Source organism: Myripristis murdjan, chromosome 4, assembly GCF_902150065.1.
Source record: "Myripristis murdjan chromosome 4, fMyrMur1.1, whole genome shotgun sequence".
In the NCBI taxonomy this organism is placed as follows: Eukaryota; Metazoa; Chordata; class Actinopteri; order Holocentriformes; family Holocentridae; genus Myripristis; species Myripristis murdjan.
In genome coordinates, this window is record NC_043983.1 from 28,028,361 (window position 1) to 28,052,860 (window position 24,500).

General features: G+C 40.4%; 1 protein-coding gene and 1 long non-coding RNA gene across 2 annotated transcripts; one reads left to right on the forward strand and one right to left on the reverse strand.

The window, feature by feature from the left end:
• The first annotated feature begins 9,173 nt into the window (after window positions 1–9,173).
• Window positions 9,174–11,671, forward strand: LOC115357378 (uncharacterized). Its single transcript, XR_003928106.1, has 3 exons — window positions 9,174–9,273; window positions 10,192–10,277; window positions 11,176–11,671. It is a non-coding gene; the product is annotated as an uncharacterized LOC115357378 (long non-coding RNA).
• Window positions 11,672–11,708: 37 nt separating this feature from the next.
• LOC115357376 (G2/M phase-specific E3 ubiquitin-protein ligase-like) lies at window positions 11,709–23,346 on the reverse strand. The gene is made up of 15 exons (XM_030048774.1): window positions 22,894–23,346; window positions 21,610–21,792; window positions 20,933–21,007; window positions 20,380–20,510; window positions 19,783–19,957; window positions 18,813–18,938; window positions 17,755–17,798; window positions 17,318–17,417; window positions 16,840–17,054; window positions 16,542–16,722; window positions 15,686–15,769; window positions 15,319–15,464; window positions 14,920–15,161; window positions 14,435–14,544; window positions 11,709–13,750 (listed from the first exon to the last, which is right to left on the reverse strand). Exons 1-15 carry the CDS (start codon window positions 23,017–23,019, stop codon window positions 13,559–13,561), a joined length of 2,130 nt encoding a protein of 709 aa, XP_029904634.1. The 5' UTR covers window positions 23,020–23,346; the 3' UTR covers window positions 11,709–13,558.
• Window positions 23,347–24,500: the final 1,154 nt, after the last annotated feature.

Sequence of the window (24,500 nt, forward strand, 5' to 3'; positions counted from 1 at the left end):
AGACTTTCTTTTTACTTTTTAAAGACAAAAAAGCTTTATTAAAACTGTTACAGATTCACAGTCTTTGAAACTTACCTCCAAATTTACCCCCAGAACCTTGTAAAACACAAGACTAATAAATGGGAATAAGCCTGCCTTTAATTATTCTTGTCAAAGCAGTATTTTTTACTTCCAAACATATATAAATCAGCTATCTATAGTTTGTGTTAGACAAATTATTACAACATTTAGAAGTTGTTAAACCATTGGATTTTGACCTCTCAAACTCTGGTCAGTCTAGAATATGAACTGGAACCACAATCTGAATCATCAACTCTCTTATTTTAACTTCTTGAACAGCAGTGTCATAAAACACCCCCAAAAATATTTTTGATGAACGTAACAACAGCTCCAAATTGCATAGCGTGCTTTACAGCAGTGCATCCTGTCTGTCAGGTGTTTCTGATGCAGTGCAGTTTGAAAGAAGGCACCATCGTTCAAAGCATGATCTGTGGGGTCTATGTAAAATAAGTATGCATCGTCTAAGAAATTATTTACCCCCTCCCAGACTTTTCTAACAGAGGTCTGATCCCCCCTGTTGTGTAAATAAGGTCCTTACTGATCCTATCAAATACTTTAGTCTGTAATTAACAGCAAAATCAAAAACAGTTAATTAAATATTATTGGATCCCAAAATAAAAAATAAATACATAAAATAATAACAATAATAATAATAATAATAATAATAATTGTTATTATTATTATTATTATTATTATTATTATTATTATTATTATTATTATTACAAAGTTAAAAAAAAAAAAAAAAGCATTATGCTCAGCAGTCAGTAATAAAAGCAACGGGACAGAGGGATGAAACGTAAATAATTTAACATGCCTGTCCAAGACATTTTCTGGTGAACTTTCTCTAAAAAGGTCAATAAAGTTCATCCTGATGCTTTCCGTGTGTGCTGTCTCTTCTCTCAGCTTTTTAGAGACTAGCTTCAAAAGGCAAGAGTAGAGCCATGCAGGCAGTGGTGCCACCAGGAATTTTGAGCCCCATGAAAAAAAAAAAAAATTTACTCGATGATGGTTTAATAATTTTATATTAGTTTTTACCTATTTTTTGGGGCCCCTGTCAGGCAAGGGCCCTTGGAATTGTCCTAACTTTTCCCCCATATATGGCGCCCCTGCATGCAGGCAAAGTCAAAGTGCTGGGACTGCAATTGCCATGATTATCACACACTCTAAACATGAAAATGAACGTCCAGAATCCACATCTGACAGTGTGCTCTTTTGTGTAATTTTCACCTTTGTTACCAACAAGCAAGCCAGTATTTCAAATATAATAGTGTTAGCTGGTGTTAAATTATTTTCAACTTACTGGTATTGGCCACTTGTGTGTTAAAATATACAGTACATGGGAAATTCCTGCTACATAGTGTGACCATGAAGAGGTGTTGAAACAACGCCGTCTGTCTTCATGCTTTATTGCAACAGAACTGACTGCTGATAACCGAGAAGTGGGTAAATCGTCCCCCTTGATTTCCTCTTCCTCATGCTTGTAGTGAATGACCGTGACACTCTGAATCAGAACTGAGAAGGACCTGTCAAATATTAACAGAATGGAGCCTACACATGCATTTTTTTTTATTAAATATGAGTTGTCTCACTGTCTTATCAAGGTGCAGGTCCTTAAAAAGGTCTTAAAATGTCTTAAATTTGAATTCATGAGGTCTTCATTTCCACAAGCTGTTTAATTAGCCAAGCTCAGCTGCATGAAATTCAACATTTCTGATGACACAAAACTCTAAACATGTCACTCAGCTTCATATTTTCTTTATAATGACGTTCTACACTTTGCCAGTTGGAAAAAAAAACCTGCTATAGATTAATCTAAACCCACTTTTCACTCACTCACATATAGTTTTACATGCACACAAGAAACCAGATGATTCACTTCAGCATCTGTAGTGAGAAATCCACAAAAATCCATGCACTTGCTTAATTACTTAAGTTCTGTGTAAAAAAAGTCCAGTTTATATTCTAGCAACTTACCATTCACTATACCTATACGTTGTACATGCATTTTACAAACATCTATGCACTCCCATACACTGCATTGTGTGTGAACTGAAGGAACACATTAATTTCCTACAGATTGCTTTTTTCTTTTTTCTTTTTTTAAGTGCTACATTCTGTCATGCATGAGTTCATTTGTAGTTCATTTGCCAATCATTTGCCGATCAATGCCATTCCTAAAAATAAAAAAAAGGAAGGATTGTGGCATGTAGTGCTTCACATATCATACTTTCTGAATCCCAGACTCCGTTGGAAGTGTAGTTAAAGACACGTGGCAACGGTGAGACAATAAGCTATGTAATTATTTATTTGCAACGAATTTCTCAGATGATGCAGTTACATCACATTGTTTTGTTGGTGTAACCATAGATATAACACAGACGCCAGAAAGAACAGAGAGGCATCACCTTTCACTGGCAAGACTGCTGATGTTAGGATGATCCAGACGACCAGAAAACAGACCCAGTGAGTTGGCTTTACTTTCTCATATTATCAAAATTTGGCAGTTAGTTAAAAAAATAAAATGGCCATTGCCTCCTTATCTGAATGTTTGTAAATTGAATTCTGTTCATATTTTAGTTAGAACCATGATTTTGTGAATTGTGTGGTGAACATGATGCACGTGAATGAAGAGGTGAAATTTGAAATGTTATTTGAAACCATGACTTTACGTCGTTGTTTGATGCTCTCAGTGTTTTACATGCAGTTCTGAGAGCAGAGTTAAAACTAGAATTTAATTTGAAATTTGAGAATCCCTCACTCGCATGCGCGCACAAACACACACACACACACACATGCAGGAACCAGCTAGTTCACATGGTGACTTTATTAAGCAATATCAGTCGCCTGTGCATCAACATGGAAAGCAAACCAAAAAATTATACTGTACACCACAGATGTTACGATAGGATTTTTTTAATGCGCTCATGTCTACATTTAGATGGGATGTGGACCTGTTTCATCAGCTTGAGACCACAGATTGTGTAGTCTTTAAATATAACGTGTTCTTGGCACCCATACAAATAGAACAGACAAACCCATTCGATTTCTATGCTGGCACATTTTATATCAAGTTGTCATTAGTCTCAGTGTTGAAATGTAACCCCATACATGCACAGCACAATCCCAAACTACAACCACAAATGAACTGTAAATGGCAAACTGTAGAATATATGATGTTTTCTCTCAAGGGAATCATCGTTTCTGGGTGACATGCAGTGTGATGCAGCGTACTGTGTAGTGACAATGGTATGATTATGCTGGTAGTGCAATGCGGAATCAATCGGAAACCAGTTTGACAAGGACTGATGGAATTCCAGTAACAACTTGCTGTTAGCATGTCCAAGTGTCCTATATTTTGTAAACAGTTGAGCTGTATTCTGCTGTGATGTACCTAGTTTTTCAGGTTCTGTGAAGCTAGCTCCTGTCACCAGTTCTTTGTCTTTCCACACAGGTGACAAAAGATTTGACTCAAACCAAGCGCACACAGACAAATCTCTCCAGCGACTGTCAGCATGGGGAGAAAAAGCATTGCCTTTGTATTTTTGATGGGGTATCTTCTTGCATCCGCTGGACAGACAGGTAACTGCTATAAGCTTAATTATGACTGATGTTATTTATGGCTACAATTATGCAGTATAACTAAAATGCCAGAAGTTGCCATTGATGCCAAGATGCCAGAAGTAGATCCAAAGCCAATAGGCATTGCAAAATGAGCAATTAAGCATAAACAAATGTGTTTGATTACTATTTTTCATTTTACACTGCCACACTTTGACATTTCACAAAATACCCTGATGAGTACGTCATACTGTATTTATACAGCACTTATCAAAACCAGATTAACAAAATGCTTTACAATAAAACACTGCCATAAAAAAAGATCAAGCGAAACAGCAAATGGTATTTAAAAGAGATTAAAAAACAGAAATAATAAAAACAAGTGAGACAAGGGATAAACACAAGCAAAATAAACACATCACTTAAAAGCTTTGGAGTAGAAAAAGGTCTTAAGATATGACTTAAACCACTCAACAGGTATTCCTCAAAATTTTTTGGTGCAAGTTTTGCTAAATGAGTCAAAAATGATCCATGTGCATTTCCTGTGGAATCTTGGGAGAAAATTTGATCCTTATGAAGTATAAAGCCTATTTATTGTTGAGCACACATCAAATGTCAGTAGTGTAACCACTTATCAAGACTATTTTACACATTATTTTTGAAATAAAATATATTATTTAATGTCAATATTATCAATATTATATAGATATTTTTACTGCATGAACTCTTTTGTGATTCTAAATTGATAACCAATACATTTCACATTTATCATCACAGATTGTAGAGGCATTTTTTTTTAAATAATTAAATCTGTCTTTCTAGATAGCCAGCTACCACCATGTAGCATGTTATCTAGTCAGTAATGGTAACAGTAACAGTAACAGCAGCAGCTTTACTTGTATGGTTTTATTCAAAACAGCTTGCTAACATTATTATAGGTTAGGTGGGGTGTTTTGTAGACAGAACAGAGCAACAAGAGAGAGGTAGATGTAGGGCTACTCACCTGGGACATTTGATTTTTGCATGGCCACTAACCTGCAACCTAGGTAAATAATTAGTTTGGAAGCCCATATAGAAGGTGGGCTGCTAGTTTGATTTGATGGTACATATACCTGTTATCCACTGGTTGAATACACTTTAAAATGTTACACAAATAATCATATTTTAAATTATAAGTCATTGTTGTGCTCACCAAATATGTTTACTTGATATAGTTAAGCAAAAAGGATGAAAATAATCAGCTTAAATTATTGAAAAATACAGTTAATCCAAAGTAGGTCATTTTTGGCCCACTTATGGAGCAGTGTAAGGCTGAGGCGGATCTACGGGTGGGCCTGGATGGGTGTAGGCCCACCCAGATTGACAGCTTGCCCACGCTATCAGATTCAAGACCAAAAAATAACTAACTAAATAAATAAATGTTTTAATGTCCTTTTTCCAACGTTTATTTTATGAAATGAGTAGCCTACTAGGAAATTGCATACCAAAATTTATTACGGGTCCGAGAGGTTTTTTTTTTTCTTTCATTATATCATTTTATACATGTCTATCTAAAAAAATAAACAAAATGAAATAACAGGCCCATCCAGAATTTTTTAGGCCCACCCATTAGCCATGTTCTGTATCCGCCACTGGTGTAAGGTCCAATCACTGATGCATCTAAGGGTTAAAGGGGAAACTGTTCCATAATTTAGGTGCCAGGGTGCAGAATGCAATGATGCCTTGAGTCCTCAGTCTCATGTGAGGGACAGCTAGGAGAGCCATGTTTAAGGACCTCAGCGACGTGGTGGGCTGGTAGGGGATCAGAAGCTCTCTGATAAAGGATGGGGCCAGGTTGTGTAGAGCTCAATTATGAACTTGACAGGAAGCCAGTGCAGAGGAGGCAGGATTGGAGTGATATTGGATTGGTTACCTGCTATCACCTTCTACTGATTGCTACTCTTAAAACATGCAGATGACTGTATCATAAAATACAGTTTTGAAAGCCACCATAAACTGAGAAACAAAATGATGGTGGCATTTTATTTCTTCAAATGGTACTATGTACTGTATTTTCAAGTGGTGCTATACACATTTCAGTTTATCCTGTAATTGACTAATATTTACAAAAGATCTGCATCTCTGCCTCGCAGCCTGCACAGCTACAACATCTGACAGCACATCTACTGATACATTCATTCACTGGAATGCGTTATCCCTCCAAGGGTGCTTTTACATCCCTGTTTGATTTAAATTTTGAAATGCTTCAGAAAATTATCAACCACCCTAAAGGGCATATGTGAACTAGAAAAAAAGAAACAGGAATAAATAAACTTAAGGGCAATGGAATGATGAGAAGTATTATTTTTATATTGCAGCAGGAATTGTTTGGTAGAGTTACAGAGATGATTAATGTGCCAATACCAAGCCACGTATCTATATGTAACAAATGACAAAACGTTCAACTAATATAGTGCAGAGAAGATAAGAATATCGCAAAGGATAGCCTGTTGTGCATTATGAGAGTTAAATATACAAGGAAATGTGTACTTGGGATGCTGTATCTCTCCAAGTGCACTTTTACATTCCTCTTTGATTTGAATTTTGAAATGCTTCAGAAAATAATCAACCACCCTAAAAGGCATAAGTGAACAATAGAAACAGGAAACAAACAAATCTTGGCTTGCAGGCATTAAGAATCAGGTGCCTTTGCCTTATCTTTGAAATGGTGCTTGAATGCAACTTAAGGACAATGGAATGATGAGGATTATTACTTTTATGTTGCAGGCTCAACTACCACAGCTCCCACAACTACAGCTGCAGCTGCAACTACAACTGCAGCTCCAACCACAACAACTGCAGCTCCCACCACCACAACTACAACTGCAACTACAACTGCAGTTCCGGCCACCACCACCACAACTACAGCCTCCACTACCACAACATCAGCTGCAACAACAAGTGCAGCTCCAACTACCACAACTGCAGCTTCAACCACCACAACTGCAGCTCCCACCACCACAACTTCAGCTGCAACAACAAGTGCAGCCCCAACTACCACAACTGCAGCCCCAACCACCACAACTATAGGTCCAACCACCACAACTGCAGCTCCAACCACCACAACTGCAGTCCCTACTACTACAACCGTACCATCTACTACTACAACTGCAGCTCCCACTACCACAACTGCAGCTCCCACTACCACAACTGCAGCTCCAACCACCACAACCACAGCTCCCACTACCACAACTGCAGCTCCAACCACCACAACCGCAGCTCCCACTACCACAACTATAGGTCCAACCACCACAACTGCAGCGCCAAGTACCACAACTGCAGCCACCACTACCACAACTGCAGCTCCAACCACCACAACCGCAGCTCCCACTACCACAACTATAGGTCCAACCACCACAACTGCAGCGCCAAGTACCACAACTGCAGCCACCACTACCACAACTGCAGCTCCAACCACCACAACTGCACCACCTACTACCACAACTGCAGCTCCAACTACAACAACTGCATTCCCTACTACAACATCTGCACTCCCTACTACCACAACCGCAGCCCCAACTACCACAACTCCACCTCCAACCACCACCACAACTACAGCCTCCACTACCACAACATCAGCTGCAACAACAAGTGCAGCTCCAACTACCACAACTGCAGCTTCAACCACCACAACTGCAGCTCCCACCACCACAACTTCAGCTGCAACAACAAGTGCAGCCCCAACTATCACAACTGCAGCCCCAACCACCACAACTATAGGTCCAACCACCACAACTGCAGTCCCTACTACTACAACCATACCATCTACTACTACAACTGCAGCTCCCACTACCACAACTGCAGCTCCCACTACCACAACTGCAGCTCCAACCACCACAACTGCAGCTCCAACCACCACAACCGCAGCCCCAACTACCACAACTCCACCTCCAACCACCACCACAACTACAGCCTCCACTACCACAACATCAGCTGCAACAACAAGTGCAGCTCCAACTACCACAACTGCAGCTTCAACCACCACAACTGCAGCTCCCACCACCACAACTTCAGCTGCAACAACAAGTGCAGCCCCAACTATCACAACTGCAGCCCCAACCACCACAACTATAGGTCCAACCACCACAACTGCAGCTCCAACCACCACAACTGCAGTCCCTACTACTACAACCATACCATCTACTACTACATCTGCAGCTCCCACTACCACAACTGCAGCTCCAACCACCACAACTGCAGTCCCAACTACCACAACTACAGCTCCAACCACCACAAGCGCAGCTCCAACTACAATTGCATTCCCTACTACAACAACTGCACTCCCAACTACAACAACTGCATTCCCTACTACAACATCTGCACTCCCTACTACCACAACCGCAGCCCCAACTACCACAACTGCACCTGCAACTACCACAACTACAGCTCCAACTACAACAACTGCAGCTTCAACTACAACAAGTGCATTCCCTACTACAACTACAGTCCCTACTACAATAACTGCAGCTGCCACTACCACAACTACAGCTCCAACTACAAGTGCAGCTCCAACTACAATTGCATTCCCTACTACAACAACTGCACTCCCAACTACAACAACTGCATTCCCTACTACAACATCTGCACTCCCTACTACCACAACCGCAGCCCCAACTACCACAACTGCACCTGCAACTACCACAACTACAGCTCCAACTACAACAACTGCAGCTTCAACTACAACAAGTGCATTCCCTACTACAACTACAGTCCCTACTACAATAACTGCAGCTGCCACTACCACAACTACAGCTCCAACTACAAGTGCAGCTCCAACTACAATTGCATTCCCTACTACAACAACTGCACTCCCTACTACCACAACTACATTCCCTACTACAACAACTACAGTCCCTACTACAACAACTACAGCCCCCACTACCACAACTGCAGCTCCAACCACCACAACTCCAGCCCCCACTACCACAACTACAGCTCCAACTACAACAACTACAGCTCCAACTACAACAACTGCATTCCCTACTACAACAACTGCACTCCCTACTACCACAACTACATTCCCTACTACAACAACTGCAGTCCCTACTACAACAACTGCAGCCCCCACTACCACAACTGCAGCTCCAACCACCACAACTCCAGCCCCCACTACCACAACTACAGCTCCAACTACAACAACTGCAGCTCCAACTACAACAACTACAGCTCCAACTACAAGTGCAGCTCCAACTACAATTGCATTCCCTACTACAACAACTGCACTCCCTACTACCACAACTACATTCCCTACTACAACAACTACAGTCCCTACTACAACAACTACAGTCCCTACTTCAACAACTGCAGCCCCCACTACCATAACTGCAGCCCCCACTACCACAACTACAGCTCCAACTACAACTGCAGCTCCAACTACAACAACTACATTGCCTACTACAACAATTGCAGCCCCTACTACCACAACTGCAGCCCCAACAACCACAACTACAGTCCCTACTACAACACCTGCAGCCCCAACAACCACAACTACAGTCCCTACTACAACACCTGCAGCCCCAACAACAACAACTACAGTCCCTACTAACACAACTGCACCACTTACTACTACAACTGCAGCTCCAACTACAATTTTCAGTACAACCACTTCAACCCAAGGTATATGACCCCTCATTAGTGATTAGATTTTATTTTATTATCTATCGGTTGCAAATAATTATGTGAAAACAATAACCAAAGATGTCTAGGGGAATGGTTAACTGTGACTTGCTAAAAGACTGAATGGCTGATGGTGTACGGATTCTAATGTCTTCCTGCCTGCTTTTTTTCTGCTTGTACAATTAAGCATCTCACCATAGCACACAATTAAGGAACTTCAGTTAGCGCAGGACACTTGTAGTTAGTTCTATTTTGTATGTACATGCCTATGGGATTTCTGTAAGATTTGCATTTTTAGGTGATTCGATTGCCAGCACCTCTGTCTGGAAATTTCTCGGAAACTCCCCCTTATTGTCCATATATCTAGGAAATCCATATATATCCTCTGAATGCCCAAGTTAAAACAAAACAAAACAAAACAAAACAGTGTCATTACAATGAAATGGCTACTTTAGGGGCTAACGTCATCACACATGAATATAATTAGGCACACTGAGCACAAGGGTCTCAGCTTTCCAGTCAAATCCAATTTATGTAACTTTATGACTGTTTAGGCCCAAGTATGCAGAAATACACCATTTTAGAATAATTTTAAATAGAATAATTTTAGAATAACACATTCGTACTCTGTGTAAAAAACCTTCATGGTTATTGTACCAAGGTGCATTTGATTAGTAAAGTGGGAATGTCTGCAAAAAAACAAAACAAAAACCCTGTAACATAAGTCTGTGTAGTAGCACTTGCTCACAAAACTATGCAAATACATGACTTAAGTACTAGAGTGAAAAATTTAGTGGTTATGAAGTCTCTACTAGTGAGTCTTTATTTTCAAAAAAAAAATAGATGCGTAATGACAAGTCATTTTTGTGTATTTGTTTTTTAAGTTGTTTACCTTTATGTATTGTTTTAATCATATAGGCCTGACAACTATGGCACATCTAAAATTCAAGATGACCTCCTATGGTGAACTCAGCAATGGAACCATCACTGACCTTATTGACCAGGTAAGCAAGAGAATATAACACTCTTGTAAAGCCAAACAACAGATATTCCCTTGACTATACCTGTTGGAAAAAAAGGTGACATGTCTGAGCTATCTACGTGTATGAGTAATTTAGGAGTAACGTCACAACTCTGGTCAATGTAGAACAGAATCTCAAAGATTGTTTTGAATCATCAACTGATTGATTTGAATTTTGAACACAGGTTTTTATTTAATGCCCGAAAAGATTTTTAATGAAAAACTGTCTGACGCCAACTCCAAAATGCATGCTGTGCTCATTAGGACTAGGATTAGTTAAGCCAGAGACAGTTTAGAAGAGAGAAGGCTCATTTTAGAGTCATTCCCTGTATTTGTGTTATGAGGGTAATCTCCTAGTGGCTGTGTCACCTCCACACACCCACATGACATTCACAACACCGAATGTCTCTGACAGCACTTCCAAACAAGATGAGGGGAGACACGACTGTATCATTTGAAAGAAACGGCCATAGTTTGAAGCCCTGACTGTGGGCTGTATGTAAAATAAATATACTTAGTCTTGGATAAGACATTATTTACCTCCTCCCAGAATTTTCTGAGGTCAAATCCATTATAGTTGACTAAACTAAAAACTAAAACTAAGTGTGAAAAATCAGTTTAGTTGCCTCAAATAAAAACAAAAACTAACTGAAACACTATTGTGTGCTTATGAAACAAACTAAAATAAAATGAAAATATACAGAAAATATAGATTTAGTTTTAGTCTTTGTCGATTTGGTCAAATTTGTCAACACAACAACAAGTCCCATCTATTATGCAAATAGATCCCTAACTGATCCTATATGTGAACCTGCAGTGGAAGGCCTAACAAAACCTAACAATCGCTTGTTTCTTTTCCCCTGTGCTGTCTCTCCTCTCAGCTTTTTAGAGACCAGCTCCTGAATGGAAAACCTTTTACAATCACAGTGAGAAGAATTCAAAGATCCAGAGTCGACCCCTAGAGGCTTCACATGGACAGAATCATCCTGACAGCATGAATGTGACAGCATCAGGACAGCAAGCCAGAGTTAGTCATATTGTATATGTGCTGGTGCCACTGTTTTAACCCAGTTCAAACATAGAGGCTCAGAATCTATAGCCGACAGTCCATTCTTTCACTTCAACGTCATCTTTTTCAAATTCCATGATCCACAGCGCTTCTGAAATGGGTCGACAACATTAAGATTAACTTTCACTTGCTGTTCTGATTAGCAAACTGCATTTCTGATATCAGCCGTGGTTACCACATTGTAATCATCGGCAGTGTGTGTTTGTCTGTTCATTTAATCATATGAGAAATTCCAGCTAAGCAGTGTGACCGGTTAGAGAAGTATACCCATGTGTTAGAGCAACAGAACTGGCAGCTGACACTTACGGTAAACCTCCCTTGACTTTCTCTTCCTCATTATGTAAGTACTCCATTTAAAAAAAAAACAAAACAAAAAAAAAAAAAACTGTTAGACAATACTCATTCACTGCTAACCTTTGTGCTTCATACCTGGTGAATGACCTTAATACACTGAATCAGAGTCAAAGATGGCTCATAAGGTTGGCTATGGGAACTTGCACATACATAATGGATATAGTCCATTCATTATATTGGTGTGTATTTAACTTATTGTCTTCATGTATGCCAGACGGCGTGCCACTAGCTCTTTGACTTGAGGTTGAAGCTGTTTCAGCACTGTAACTCCTAACTATAAATGGTAAAATTTAAATGTGCCTGAGGAATTTTCTCACATTCCAAAGGACAGTGGTGCGCTGCATTCAATACACACTTAGGTTTCCCTTTCCAACATGGCTAGAGTATGAACCATGCAGCAAACTGTGAAAAACAGCCACACACTGAGTGACTGCCTTGTACAGTATATATCAGTTATATGAAGGAGAAGCTTTGAGGGGGAGCGCAGTAAGGAGGAACAGTGTTGCACATTTTGTTGAGCTATCCTATCTGAACTTCTTTTCACTGAGTTTTAGGTTGATATGCTGCATTGCTGGCAATAGTTTGTAAATAAAATGTCTTTGAAACTTCCCGAGATATAATGATTGCCAAATTATTAGTTTGTTATTTGGTAAGAGCCATATATGAAGTCATGTCCAAACATTTCTAACTTTTTTAATGTTACTTTTTTTTTTTTTTTTGGATGATGCACTGTATAGCTGAATATGCCTTCTTTCTACTGCTCATCCCTTGCTGAGATCTTATAAGTCACTTTATGTGTTTAAAAACAGTTTAAAAACAACCAGCAGCTGACCAAAGTCGAACTTGCACATATATGTTTGTGAATCAAATTTGTCTCATTATGTCAAGAATGGGTGTATTCCATTTATTATATTGATGTATATTTAACATATGCCTTGTGTGTTCTTGGACAGTGATAAACACATTTTTTGTTTTAGAGTGACTTAGAAAACGCTTTATTCACTTTTAAAGAATGTACAACGCTTTAAATTTGTTTTGTGAAAATACAAATGCAAATTAAAATATAATGTGAAATTATTAATGTTAAGTACAGTAAAATATTCCTTCAATAAATTAACACAGAATAATAAGCAAGGAATTTAAATTACTTTTCTCAGCTGCAGGATGTAAAATCCAAGTCTTGAAAAGATAGCACCTCTTTAAGATGTAAGAGGAGGTTATCTGATGTGTCTGTATTTGTTTGTATGTGCATGTATGTGTGTGTGTGTGTGCATGTGTATAAAACAACACCTTAGAGTGAAACAGCATATTAAAAGATAAGATTAAAACAAAATTGGATGACTGACTTGTGTTACTCAGATTACCAGTGGAGGTCACTTCATCTTATTTGTGCCAGCAGCTGAACATGTTGCCACAGTTCATGATGTCTGAACTGTAACAGCGACCTCTAGTGACAAAACACTGGCATTACTACTATCTCAGTCACAGATTCCATTCTCTACAATTGTTCTTAAAAATCACTTTTATAATCATTTTATATCCATAACACCCTTCACCCAGAGGAATATCTGTGCACAGCTGCTCCTGTACATGTGTTTGTGTGTGTGGCATGAATATGTACAGCCTCAAATAACATGAACACTGATCCAGGGTCCGTATTTGGCTCATATATATGACTAATATCGTCAATACTCTTGGACTTAAACTGCTCACAGACCAGCGCTCATTGTTTAACTGCTGTCTTGTCTGTCACATGTTGGAGTGTCAGTTCCCATGAAGTCCTCTTTCATGGGAACTGAAGTGTAATGCTCTGGAGGCCATCTGCTTAACACCCTTTCATTTCATACCACCACCTCGAAGCAGATGCCCTCGCCATCTCCCTCGGCCTGGATGTGTCCGAAGCCCAGGGATTCGTGCACGGCTCTACTCAGCAGTGCACACAGATGTTGGGTGCTGGTCGCTCCTCTCGGCAGGAACAGCTCCAGAGCGCACGTGGAGGTGTGGGGCAGACGCACGCTGGACATGCTCACATCCTGGAAAGGCAGCTCAAAGCATTACTATCCCAAAAAAAGGAAATTTCACTAGAACCTAATATTTACATATTGTTCAGCTGAATCTGCCACATTTTAAACAAGTGCCACGTTATGACATATGAGGCACATATGAATATATATATATATTTTTTTTTTTAAGTGATAAATACTTACTGAAATGAAACTTACTAAATTACTGAAAGAAGCTGACTGTTGTATATAATGCTTCACAAAATATGCTTTGTGAATCTGATTGATATTACCTCGTAAAAACATGGTTTATAGAATTGAATATGACCTGGAGATACTGTATTGTGTTTGTGTTGTTTTTCATATTATGCACAAAACACGATGGACTGGTTAGTCTGCATACAAGTACCAATTAAAAGGATGCCATGGTGAGGTCATATTTTCATTGGCAAACGATGCAGCAAATTAACACAATGATATTCCACTTAGGCCTCAAAGAGGAGACCAAAGGACTTAATGCCAAACATCCTTCATTAAGTTTCAGAGTTTCGTCCTGTTCGCCCTGTGGCTTAAAGCAGGATCTGGCCAAACTGCCTCAGAAGGATTTTTATTAGCACTCATTTCAACTGAGAGTCCAGTGTCACATGAACTGAATCCTGCTCGGGAACATTTCCACAGCAGCAAGAGAAACGGACTGATGCAGTGGCTACCAACCTGACAGTAGAAACGCAGAGAGATGGATCTGGGGAAGCCAAGAGGAGGAAGATGGTCAGCTCCTGTGATGAAGGTGAGGAGATCTTCAAAGGAAAAGTCTGTCCGGCCATCTGAATGAAACAAGGAGACATAAGTTTCTCTCATATGTTTTGTCACAGCGCCACTACTGATGACAGAGACTAAAATATTTGCAGCTTTTTGCACTTGAGCATATTTTTTTTCTTTTTTTGCATTAATGTTATATACATTAACTCATGGAGGGTATTTTGTCATGATTGCAAGGTGTGGAAGTTGATTTAGATTTCTTGATGCTTTTGCACAGTTTCTGACTAAATACGGAGAAAAGACGCACTTGAAGGCATCCATCCTGGCCCTCTGTTCACCCATCCACCTGCCGCCTGTTCATATCCTCCCTCCTTTCTGTTTACTCCCTCTGGTGAGAGCTACATTAGCTTCTTTCTCCTCCTTCATCCCTCCCTTCTCACCATTAACCAAGGCAAGGATTCTTTCCCAGTGTTGAGCGGTTGCCTCTTCGGCCTCCCTGAACTGGCTGCCCTCATCGCTGTAGCAGACAGTGAAGAGCTGGGTGAACTCTTCCAGGCTCAGGGGTTGCTGCTCTGCGCTCGTCATGACCGGCACAAACGCCTCCCAGTGGGACTGCACCGTTTCCCACAATCCACCACAGCTGTCCAGCCCCTTGGTGAACTGGGAAATCATGCTGGCCACCCTGAAGGAGAGCAAAGGGAGTGACTTTCTGACTGACTTGTATGTTGTCCTATTCTTTCTGTGGTTCTGTGATGCATGCCTGACTACAGAAATATTGTCAGACTGAGATAGCATAAAGGCAGCAACAGTGTGTGTGTGTGTGTGTGTGTGTGTCATACCTGTGGTAGATGTAGTGTTTGACCAGGTGAGAATAAATAGCTGAGAGGTCAGCAGAACGTGCAGAATAGATTCCAGGGATCCCACAGCTTGCCACCCAGTCACACACACTGGCCGGCAGTAGCTTAACACTGGTACAATTTTTAAGCTGTGAGGACAGTGGAAGAATTTTATTTGTGTGTGTGTGTGTGTGTGTGTGTTTGCATGCTCTACATTGCAAACTGGTGTGGGTGAGATGTGCAAACAGTAGCTATCAATGCAAAAGAGTGACATGCAACACCAAAAACTCTTAAGATGATGTATCATGTAGGGAGAGAGAGAGAGAGAGAGAGAGAGAGAGAGAGAGAGAGAGAGAAAGGATTGATTTACCTGCTGCAGTCTGATCTGTGTTTCAGCATCCACAATGTCTCTGCAGTCAAAGTCTTCCAGAGGGGGATTGTGGCCACACATTAACTGTGATAACAGAACACAGCATATTGAGAAAAAAATGTGAAAGACCAGATAACAAACACATCCTCCACGGTGTTCTTTTTTTTTTTTTAGTGGCAAAGGGAATAACCATCTCTGAAAATCCAAGTCAAAAGAAAAAATACATGTGAATGTAGAAATACAATTAATCACAGCTGCTCCACAGTGACGCTGGATTAAGATAAATTATTTATATGTACTATTTTTACAGTACATGACACGAGAATAAATACACAAGGAAAGAATGCCACATTTTTTCAAATCTACTGGATATGGTAGCAGATAAATATTAAATTCTCACCAAATATATCGGCATAATACTACATTTAGTCTCAAACAGAGGGGGCATTTCCCTGTCCTAGACCATCAGAAGATCATGAACCTTTAGAAGAGCTCATTCATGTCACATAAATGTCCTAAGTAAATGGCAGTTTTTTTCTGGAAAAAAAAGTATGCATTTTATATTACTGGCGTTAGTCTTTGCTGAAAAAACAGAGCTCGCATAGCATGAGCAGCGATAACCACCATGGACAAACAGACAAAGAAACACAAACACAAACTCCATTAAACAGTAAATCCAAAGAAAATCACATGCCCACCAACACAAGAATCCTCCAGATCGCCATTTTAAATAATTTAGCCAACTGAAAACCACCCAGCGACACCAAACACACATAAGCAAACTTGCAACATAAAGTTTCAAGTACTGGCAAACATAGGAGAAGCTAACATCCACATAAAGACAGATGTGCAGTACCTGGTAGAGAACAGGGTGTAGACAACGAGGACCGGGCCCACCCTGAGCTAGAGACCAGCCAATCAGAACCCCCGCTTCATAGTACTTCCTGTCTTCCAGAGATGTAAGATCATAGGTCAAGAAGAGGTGCCCTTGATGACCCTCGAAGACAGAGCTCTGCTGCAGCTCGAGCAGAGCCAGTCTGGGGGAAAGGAGGAATAAATCGATGGATAGGATATCGATGAGATGATAGTCGATGGGCTGTAAAGACATAAAGTTTCCTGCTCAGTTTCCTAAAACACAGGGAAACATCTCACACCTGAAGAACTCTCTGAGAGGCCCCTCGTGGCCGTCCGCCTCTTCTCCAGAGAAGGAGATGACGGGTGTGGTTCTGAAGCAGAAACCTGGTCTCCTCAGCACCTTCAGAGCGCTGTGGAGCAGATCCCTCCTTCTCACGTGGACGTGCGTCTGAACATCAACATCCATGTTCTCTTGTCTGAACAGCCGCAGAACGGTGGCGAGGTCTAAGGTGAACTACAGACAGGAAGTGTTAGTGAGGGAAAGGGAGAGGGACATAGAGATGTGTTATCTTGTAAATTTTTGGTAAAAGTTTTTATTCACGCCATCACCCCTTAAATGTATTTTTTTCTTCTTTTTTTCAGAGGATCCACTTTCCCACCCCAGATTTTGGATGTAGATATAAATAAACCAAATAAATCACAACTTGTGGGTCTCGTCGGTAGGAGAAGATGCTATGCATTCACTTCTTCTCCTCAAATAAAGGGAAGTAAACTGACCTCCTCTGTGGTTCGGCGAACACGACGCTGGGTCTCTCTCCACAGCTGGTTTTCGTCCTCAAGGCAGCTCTCTGTGCTTGCCTCCAGACAAAAGTCCTTACTGAAATGAGACAGACAGTATTTACAGCAATTATAACATATACATGTTGTTATACTGACAATTCAGTTATACAGTGGTGGGGTATGAAAACTTCCCAAACAAGATTCAGATTACATGATACTAAAACTGTCAAAGCTGCTGTTAAAAGCAATTTGTTAACACTTAAAATAATCTGTATGGAAGTTTGTTTTTAAGATAATTCTAAACTTAAATTTATCATGACGTAAATGTACGCCTCTTAGCCAGACATCCAGTTCACAGTCTGTTGAGTTTTATTGTTTTTTTCTTGTTAAAAAGTCAAACCATCAATAGAAACATTAATATACTGCTTTCTTACTTGTTCACCTCTGATGTTTTGCTTGCTGAACAGTCAGACTCTGCCTGATTAGAGAAGATATAGGTGTGAACATTACAGGTGTCACAAATATTTTATCATATCAACATTAACTTTGGTAAATAAAGGCTACACCTGGGCATAGAGAAGACTCCACAACTGGGAGAAACACTAAATAGTGAGCTACCAATGTGCTTTGATTGTTCCTGCTGATTCATTACAAAAAAAAAAAAAAACACAAATTCTAGAAATGAAACAAATAAATAAAATGAAAAAGTATCATTTACTGCTATAATCAAGAAGCTAATACTTCATCACTGGGCAGGTGGAGAGGGCGTATTAGATCTTTTGCTCCATTGCTCTGAGATGACACTTTTGCATACACACCATGTTGAATAACAGAAGGCGTGAAACATTATCCAAACCAGGAATATAAGATAAAAGCGATGACTTTAAGGAAAAAAATACAGAATCACAAACTCAGTAGTTTGATTTGGAACTATTACAGGTGAGCAACCACATGTACACCCACTGATGTTTTGATCTGAACAGTCTCCAATCACCAAACACCACCACTTCCCACTGAAACAAGAAGTAATCCTGGCAGCTCAAAACACTGCATTACTGTTAGATCATATTTTGCACAATTTTACAAATTTCATACAGAAAATGGACATATCAAATAAGGTTTAGCTTTAAAGTAGCTACAAGTTCTCATTTGCTCATTTTTAAGATAATGCCACCTACTGTCATCAAGCATTACGTATGCTACAGTCTTTTTTTCATGACTGACCAATGGGACAGTCTACCCCCCCAAAAATGTATATTCCTGTATTCCTTTAACTGTTTTCCCATTAGCTCATTGTTGACATTGATAATAAAGTGAGAAAATATAGTGTAAGCATCACTGGAGATGTTATGGTGCATTATAAGTGAAGGTGCTACAAATCCAATTCAGTCATCTGAACATGTATGGACAACACCACTTGATAAAGCCAATAACATTTGTGCTCTCAAACTAACACTGACATTTGTTAAATAACCGAGGTGCTGCTGTTTACCTGGGGGAAGTCGTGGTGGCTGAGGATGTACAGCAGTCCATGTCCACAGAGCCTGAGGACCTGCTCCCCTGTCCAGCCCTCAGTAGGGGCGTCTGGGACAAACAGCACCCTGGAGCCCTGCACACACTGGACACCACACGCACCATCAGAAAAAATACAAAGTATGTAAACACAAGGTAAACACATATACATCACTCCATCAAATCTGATCCTCTTCACTTAATTGAGGCGACCACATCGGTACACTTTGAGGATGGAGGTTTTTGCTCATTGCTGAGACATTTATCAAAGGCCTTAACACATAAATCTCAACAAGGTGAAGAGAAAATATTCTCCTAATATCTCAATTAGTGGCCAACTCTGATTGTCTCCATTTTTATGATATAGCAAAAAAGAGAGCCCTTGTCATTTTTTCCATTTCCTCATTTCCTAAAAGTTTACTTTGCAAGAAATAAGGAAAACACCGTTTCTCAAATAACTTGAGGGCATATTTCTGCTTTCTTGGAGCTGTGATAACATCACATATCCATACGTTCATCCATTTTCCATCACATATCCAGGACCGGGTCACTGAGGAGGGCCTCTCAGTCGTTCTTTACCCCGGCCACATCCCCCAGCTCTTCCTGGGGGATCCCAAGGCTTTCCAGTAGCAGCTGGTACCAGTACCAGCACCCCCAGTGTGTTCTGGGTCTGCCCCTGGGTCTCCTCCCATCAGACGTGTCCATAACACCTCCACAGGGAGGCGCCCATGAGGCATCCTGACTAAATGCCTGAACCACCAACTGGCTGGCTAAGACATTCATTTTTTCCCCCCTAATTTCTGTATTCATACAATCATCACCTGTTTATATTGTAACATGGAATATTATAATGGCTTGCAATGATGTCATGAAACCCCAAAATCAAACAAAACTTTCACTCTTTCCCTAACATGAACTTCAAAGAAGTACAAAAGTACACAAACACACACCTGAAGATACGTGAAGGAGAACCTTTGTCCCGGCTGTCTTACAAACTGCCGACGGAACAGCACCGCCAGCCTACTCTCCATCTGATTGGCTGACCAGCCATAGTCGATAGTGATGCGAGCAGTCATCCCCATGGCAACAAGAGCTGCTTGTTCTTTGCCTCGTGGAACAATATGTCTGGAGCGAGAGAGAGAGTAATATTTTGTTTAGTTATGTATGTTTATTTGAAAATATGACATTGATACACATAAATTACTGTTTCCACCCAAATTAAGTTTTTCCATTGACAAAAGTGTTTTTTGGCATTTATGCTTTACTTTACTTACAGGAACATGGTACGTGCTCTACCAGGTGAGCCACTGGGGTGTCCCTCCCTTTTTTTTCTTTTTAACTGAGAATTATTGAAAATATTGAGTATCTGGTATTCTGGTAAATCTTGAGCAACACAGGATTTTTTTTTTTTTTTTGGCATTTCTGCTTTATTTTAGAGAGAGACAGGAAAGAGAGAGACAGGAAAGAGAGAGGGAGGATGACATGCAACAAATGGCCTGGGCAGTCATGGCCTGGCCCATGACACACACACACACACACACACACACCTATCTAGCAGTGCCGGGCAGTGTCCTCTGGGTAGACAGATTACATCTTTGACCACCAGTCCCGTCTTCTCCGGGGCGAGCCTCCTCCACTTCAGACGCCTGGTTCTGTTTGGCGAGGCTGCCTGAGATGGCTGCAACACACAACACACACAGCAGTACTTCTACTGATTTTTTGAAGCCAAATCAGCCGGGCTGATGAAAGGGGTGGAGTCAAAGTTGAGTGGTGGAAACCCACAGACTGAATATGTGAGCAGTCCAATTATTATAAAAACAAACTTAATGGGGAAAAAAAGAGAACAGAATCCTTTGAAGGTCCGTGCACTTGAAAGCAGTTTAAATGACATATTTTCATTATGATACCAGCTAAATCGTTATAGATAATCAGTTATACACATCTAGAGAAATGAAACACTATTAATGTTTAGTCATTTTAAGACTGAATAGAAGCAAAGGGGAGGGGTTAGAAATGATACGTATGACACACAGCAGATCCATGTCAGACGAACAAGGTTGGTCAGCAAACGCCAAGAAAATCAAACCTACGGAGACTTACTGGAGTCATTATGGAGGGATGGTCTGAATTTATCTCCACGACCTCGCTCTCAGACACCCTGATGGGAGGGAACACCTGGAGGGGGGAGAGGAGAGGAAGAAAGAAAGGAACAGAGGAAAGAAAAAAGGGGAAGGAGGTGAGGAACAAGGAAATAAGAAAAGAGTGAAAAGAGGAAAGAAGGAAAAAAAGAGTCATTAAGATTTCTTTGATCTCCAGAAGATAGCAAAAGAAGACAAAGAGAGCATCCTTATCCTTACCCTGCCAGGCAGAATAAGGATAAATCATTACGGATTACCACGTCTGTAGCTTTTTGTAGTTGTACATTTTCTCATTAGCTGGTTTTATTTTCATTTATCTCAAGTTTGACATTTGTCACTGCCTTCTTCCATTTTTTTTCTTTGCTACACCTGTTTTTTGGGGAGTTTTTTCTTACCTGTTTTGAGCATTAAGTCAGGGGTTGTCATGCTGCTTGTTGAAAACGTATGGGCATGTAAAGCCATTTGAGACTGTAAACAGTGATATTGGACTCTGTACCCCAATGTATCTTTGCACATAAAGGATACAGCTATGGCACCTCTATTAGTGAGAATGAGCTGCCTTTCCGTCACAGCCCCACTTTTTACCCCACTGTTTACTTATTCCATTCATCCTGGCACATTAGATCCTCTGTGTCGTACCTCCATTTCGATCTCTATTTCCTCCATTGAGCCTGGGACAAAGCAGTAGTCCTCGGCCTCGGCGGCCCTGGGGGCGGGTGCTGTGCTGGGCTTGGCTTGTGGCTTGGGCTGGACCTGGACCTGGACCTGAGGCTCTGAATCCTCCTCCTCGGTTTCAGGGACCAGAGGATGCTCCAGGTACCTCTGGGTACAGGAGAACAGGAGGGGGAGAGGGGGGTTATGTCCTGGTCGTGATCCACATGGAAACAATGGATTCTGCACGTGCTCCATTCCTTAGGAATAAAGACTCTGTACTGTACACTGTGTGATCTGTGTGATACTAAGGAGGACATTGATTTTTTTGCTTATGTTTGTTCTACAGAACCCAGTATAATTAATATTACCTTTAAACCTGAGTTGTTTTGATTAAAGGATGAGGACAAGATGGAAATGCTTTTAGTGTGCCAGTTTTCATTTGCGGAACAATAACCTGTACATCTGACAGTATGTTTGTTATGATGTTTTCAGTTACAGTTTTACAAACTGGTGACCTATTCTTCATGTAAGAGCTTGTTTTCTTAGTGAGTGTGTTTGATTGCTTGTTATTTGGTCTTATTTGCCACAGTTTTGATGATGGAAATCAAACTGTAATGGCAAAAGCCAAATCACCACAACAGTACTACTACAGTGCTACCTTTACATTAACCATTGGTATGGTAATATAAACTATCTGAGACTTATGTAATGCAGCAATACTGCTTTGTAAGACAGCATGATAACATTTCTATGTCAGCCTTCTTATCACCTGAATGGCTGTTCAAAGAGTTTGAGATTATACTGGGAAAAGTAGAATCTGTCCTTTCACATTTTTACCACTCCATTTATCATCATGACTAAAGAATAAGACTAAATGTGAACCCAGCTCTTCTATTTAGGAAATACAATCTCTAGATCCAGTATATGTGCTTCGATCATTTTATTTTATGAATGACTATTGATTAGTGAGATCTAGGTAGTCCTGTTTGATGGTAACTTTGAGACATGCCTTTTGTGATTAAATAAACTTTACTGACTTAACTGAGTTTATCCCCCCAAACTGATATTTGTAATTTTTGTAAATAATGGAGGGTCAGGCTTTACTAAAACAAATGAAAATGCATCCAAATATTCACAGGTAAACCAAAGTTAACATTTTCTTGTACTGATATTTTCAAAACGTAAACATTCATGCATGAAAGCTCAGAAACATTACACAAATCCAGGTAGTTACAGGTAAATATTACAGACGCTCATTCTCACACACACCTGGCAAAAGTTGTGTTCATCCTCCTGCGTTGGCACCACGGTGTAGGACTCCTCTGAGGTGAACAGCTCCATCTCAATGCTTTCTGTGATGACCAGCACGGCTGGCCTCCTCTCCAACAACCTCATCCTCTCTGAGGACTCCGACTCCAAACCTGTTCTTCTTCTTGTTTTATTTCTTGTTTTCTTGTTTTTTTGTTCTGCCTTTTATTGCAACAATCTGCCTTTATTTACCTTGATGTCCCTCTTTTTTCTTACTCCTTGTCTTTTTTAGTCCTTGCTTTTGTTTTGCTTTGCCTCTGTTGCGATCAATACACTCTCTATTTTCCTTTATTTTGCCTTTTTTCTTCTTTTCTGTCTCCTTGCCACTCTCCTTTGGCTACTTGCCCTTCCTGTTCCCTCTGTGATCTCACCAAAATGTACCTCCAATATTTCCAAGGTGATGTTGGCCTTCCAAACACAAAAACCCAAACAGCTGGGCTCTTATTACTTAAAGCTGCGATCTAACATGTTCTGAGTCTCTGATTGGTTCAGAGGCACACTCTAAAACTCTGATTGGTCTAGGTGCATGATCTAAAGCTCTGATTGGTTCAAGAGGTGGCCTGTAAAGCTCCCATTGGTTGAGCTGTGTGTTCTCAGTGGTTGAGAGGCATGAACAAACAGAATCAGACTTTTAATTTCTTTACAGATTCATGGCCGATGAGACAAACGTGATGGGAACAGAGAAGCAAGAGTGCTTTTGCAAAAAAAAAAAAAAAAAAAACATGAATCCCTGGGGTCAGACATCAGGTGACTGGTGTTGTCTGGGACAGCCCGAGGCGACAGAGGGCCAATCCACAAGACTGAAAAGGCAGATAATTCACAATTAACACCACTAATCAGCCACCACCTCCCCCAGCCTTTCTATGTGACCTCTGATCATTAACCTGGTGATTGCGTTATTTTTAATTAATTGGGCACTCAGCCTGAACTCTTCATACTGTACCTATCCTAATGTGCTTAAACAGAATCAAACATCTGCACATATTCTTTCTGCATTACCAACAATTACCAACACATGACACTAGATAATAACAGATATTAGACAATGTACAAATATTGAAGATAGCAGTCATTGCACAGAAATACAGTATTTAGGAAAGGGAATAATTATAATACGGTGGTTTCGAGACTTTTGCATGCATGGTCAGTTTTCCTGTGAGGCTCATTTAGTATTCATAGCCATCCACAAATTTTAGGTTAACTTAAGTGTTACTGTAAGCTGACGGGGTGCGACACCATTTCTTGAACTTTGTGTCCAAATGACCCAGAACAGGAGGAAGACTTTCCCATTGACTAATTACTCAGGTTTGCGGACTGAAGCAAGAACCCAAATACCAGATACCAGACTGGGGTGATCGATCATTATCTAATCAAGCTGTGTATGGACTAGACAGTCAACAAAACAGATGTTACACCTCCTCACACAAACCACTTGCAACTATCTGGAATCAGCAGGTCAAACAACTCAAGCACGACAAGTTACCTTTGCCTTTACGTAAGGTATGTTGTTTCTTGATCAGCCATTTTAATTACAAATCAGTGGGAACAGTGACCTAAAATTGGAAAAA

Bases quoted from the DNA above. Each gene is read 5' to 3' on its own strand.
- LOC115357376 (XM_030048774.1), bottom strand. From the start codon at position 23,019: ATGAGGTTGTTGGAGAGGAGGCCAGCCGTGCTGGTCATCACAGAAAGC. The intron at 21,008-21,609 runs GTACGACACAGA...TCCCCCCTCCAG, and splicing joins AAATAGAGATCGAAATGGAG to GTGTTCCCTCCCATCAGGGT. The intron at 15,162-15,318 runs GTATGACACACA...GCTCTCCTTCAG, and splicing joins AAACACTACATCTACCACAG to GGTGGCCAGCATGATTTCCC.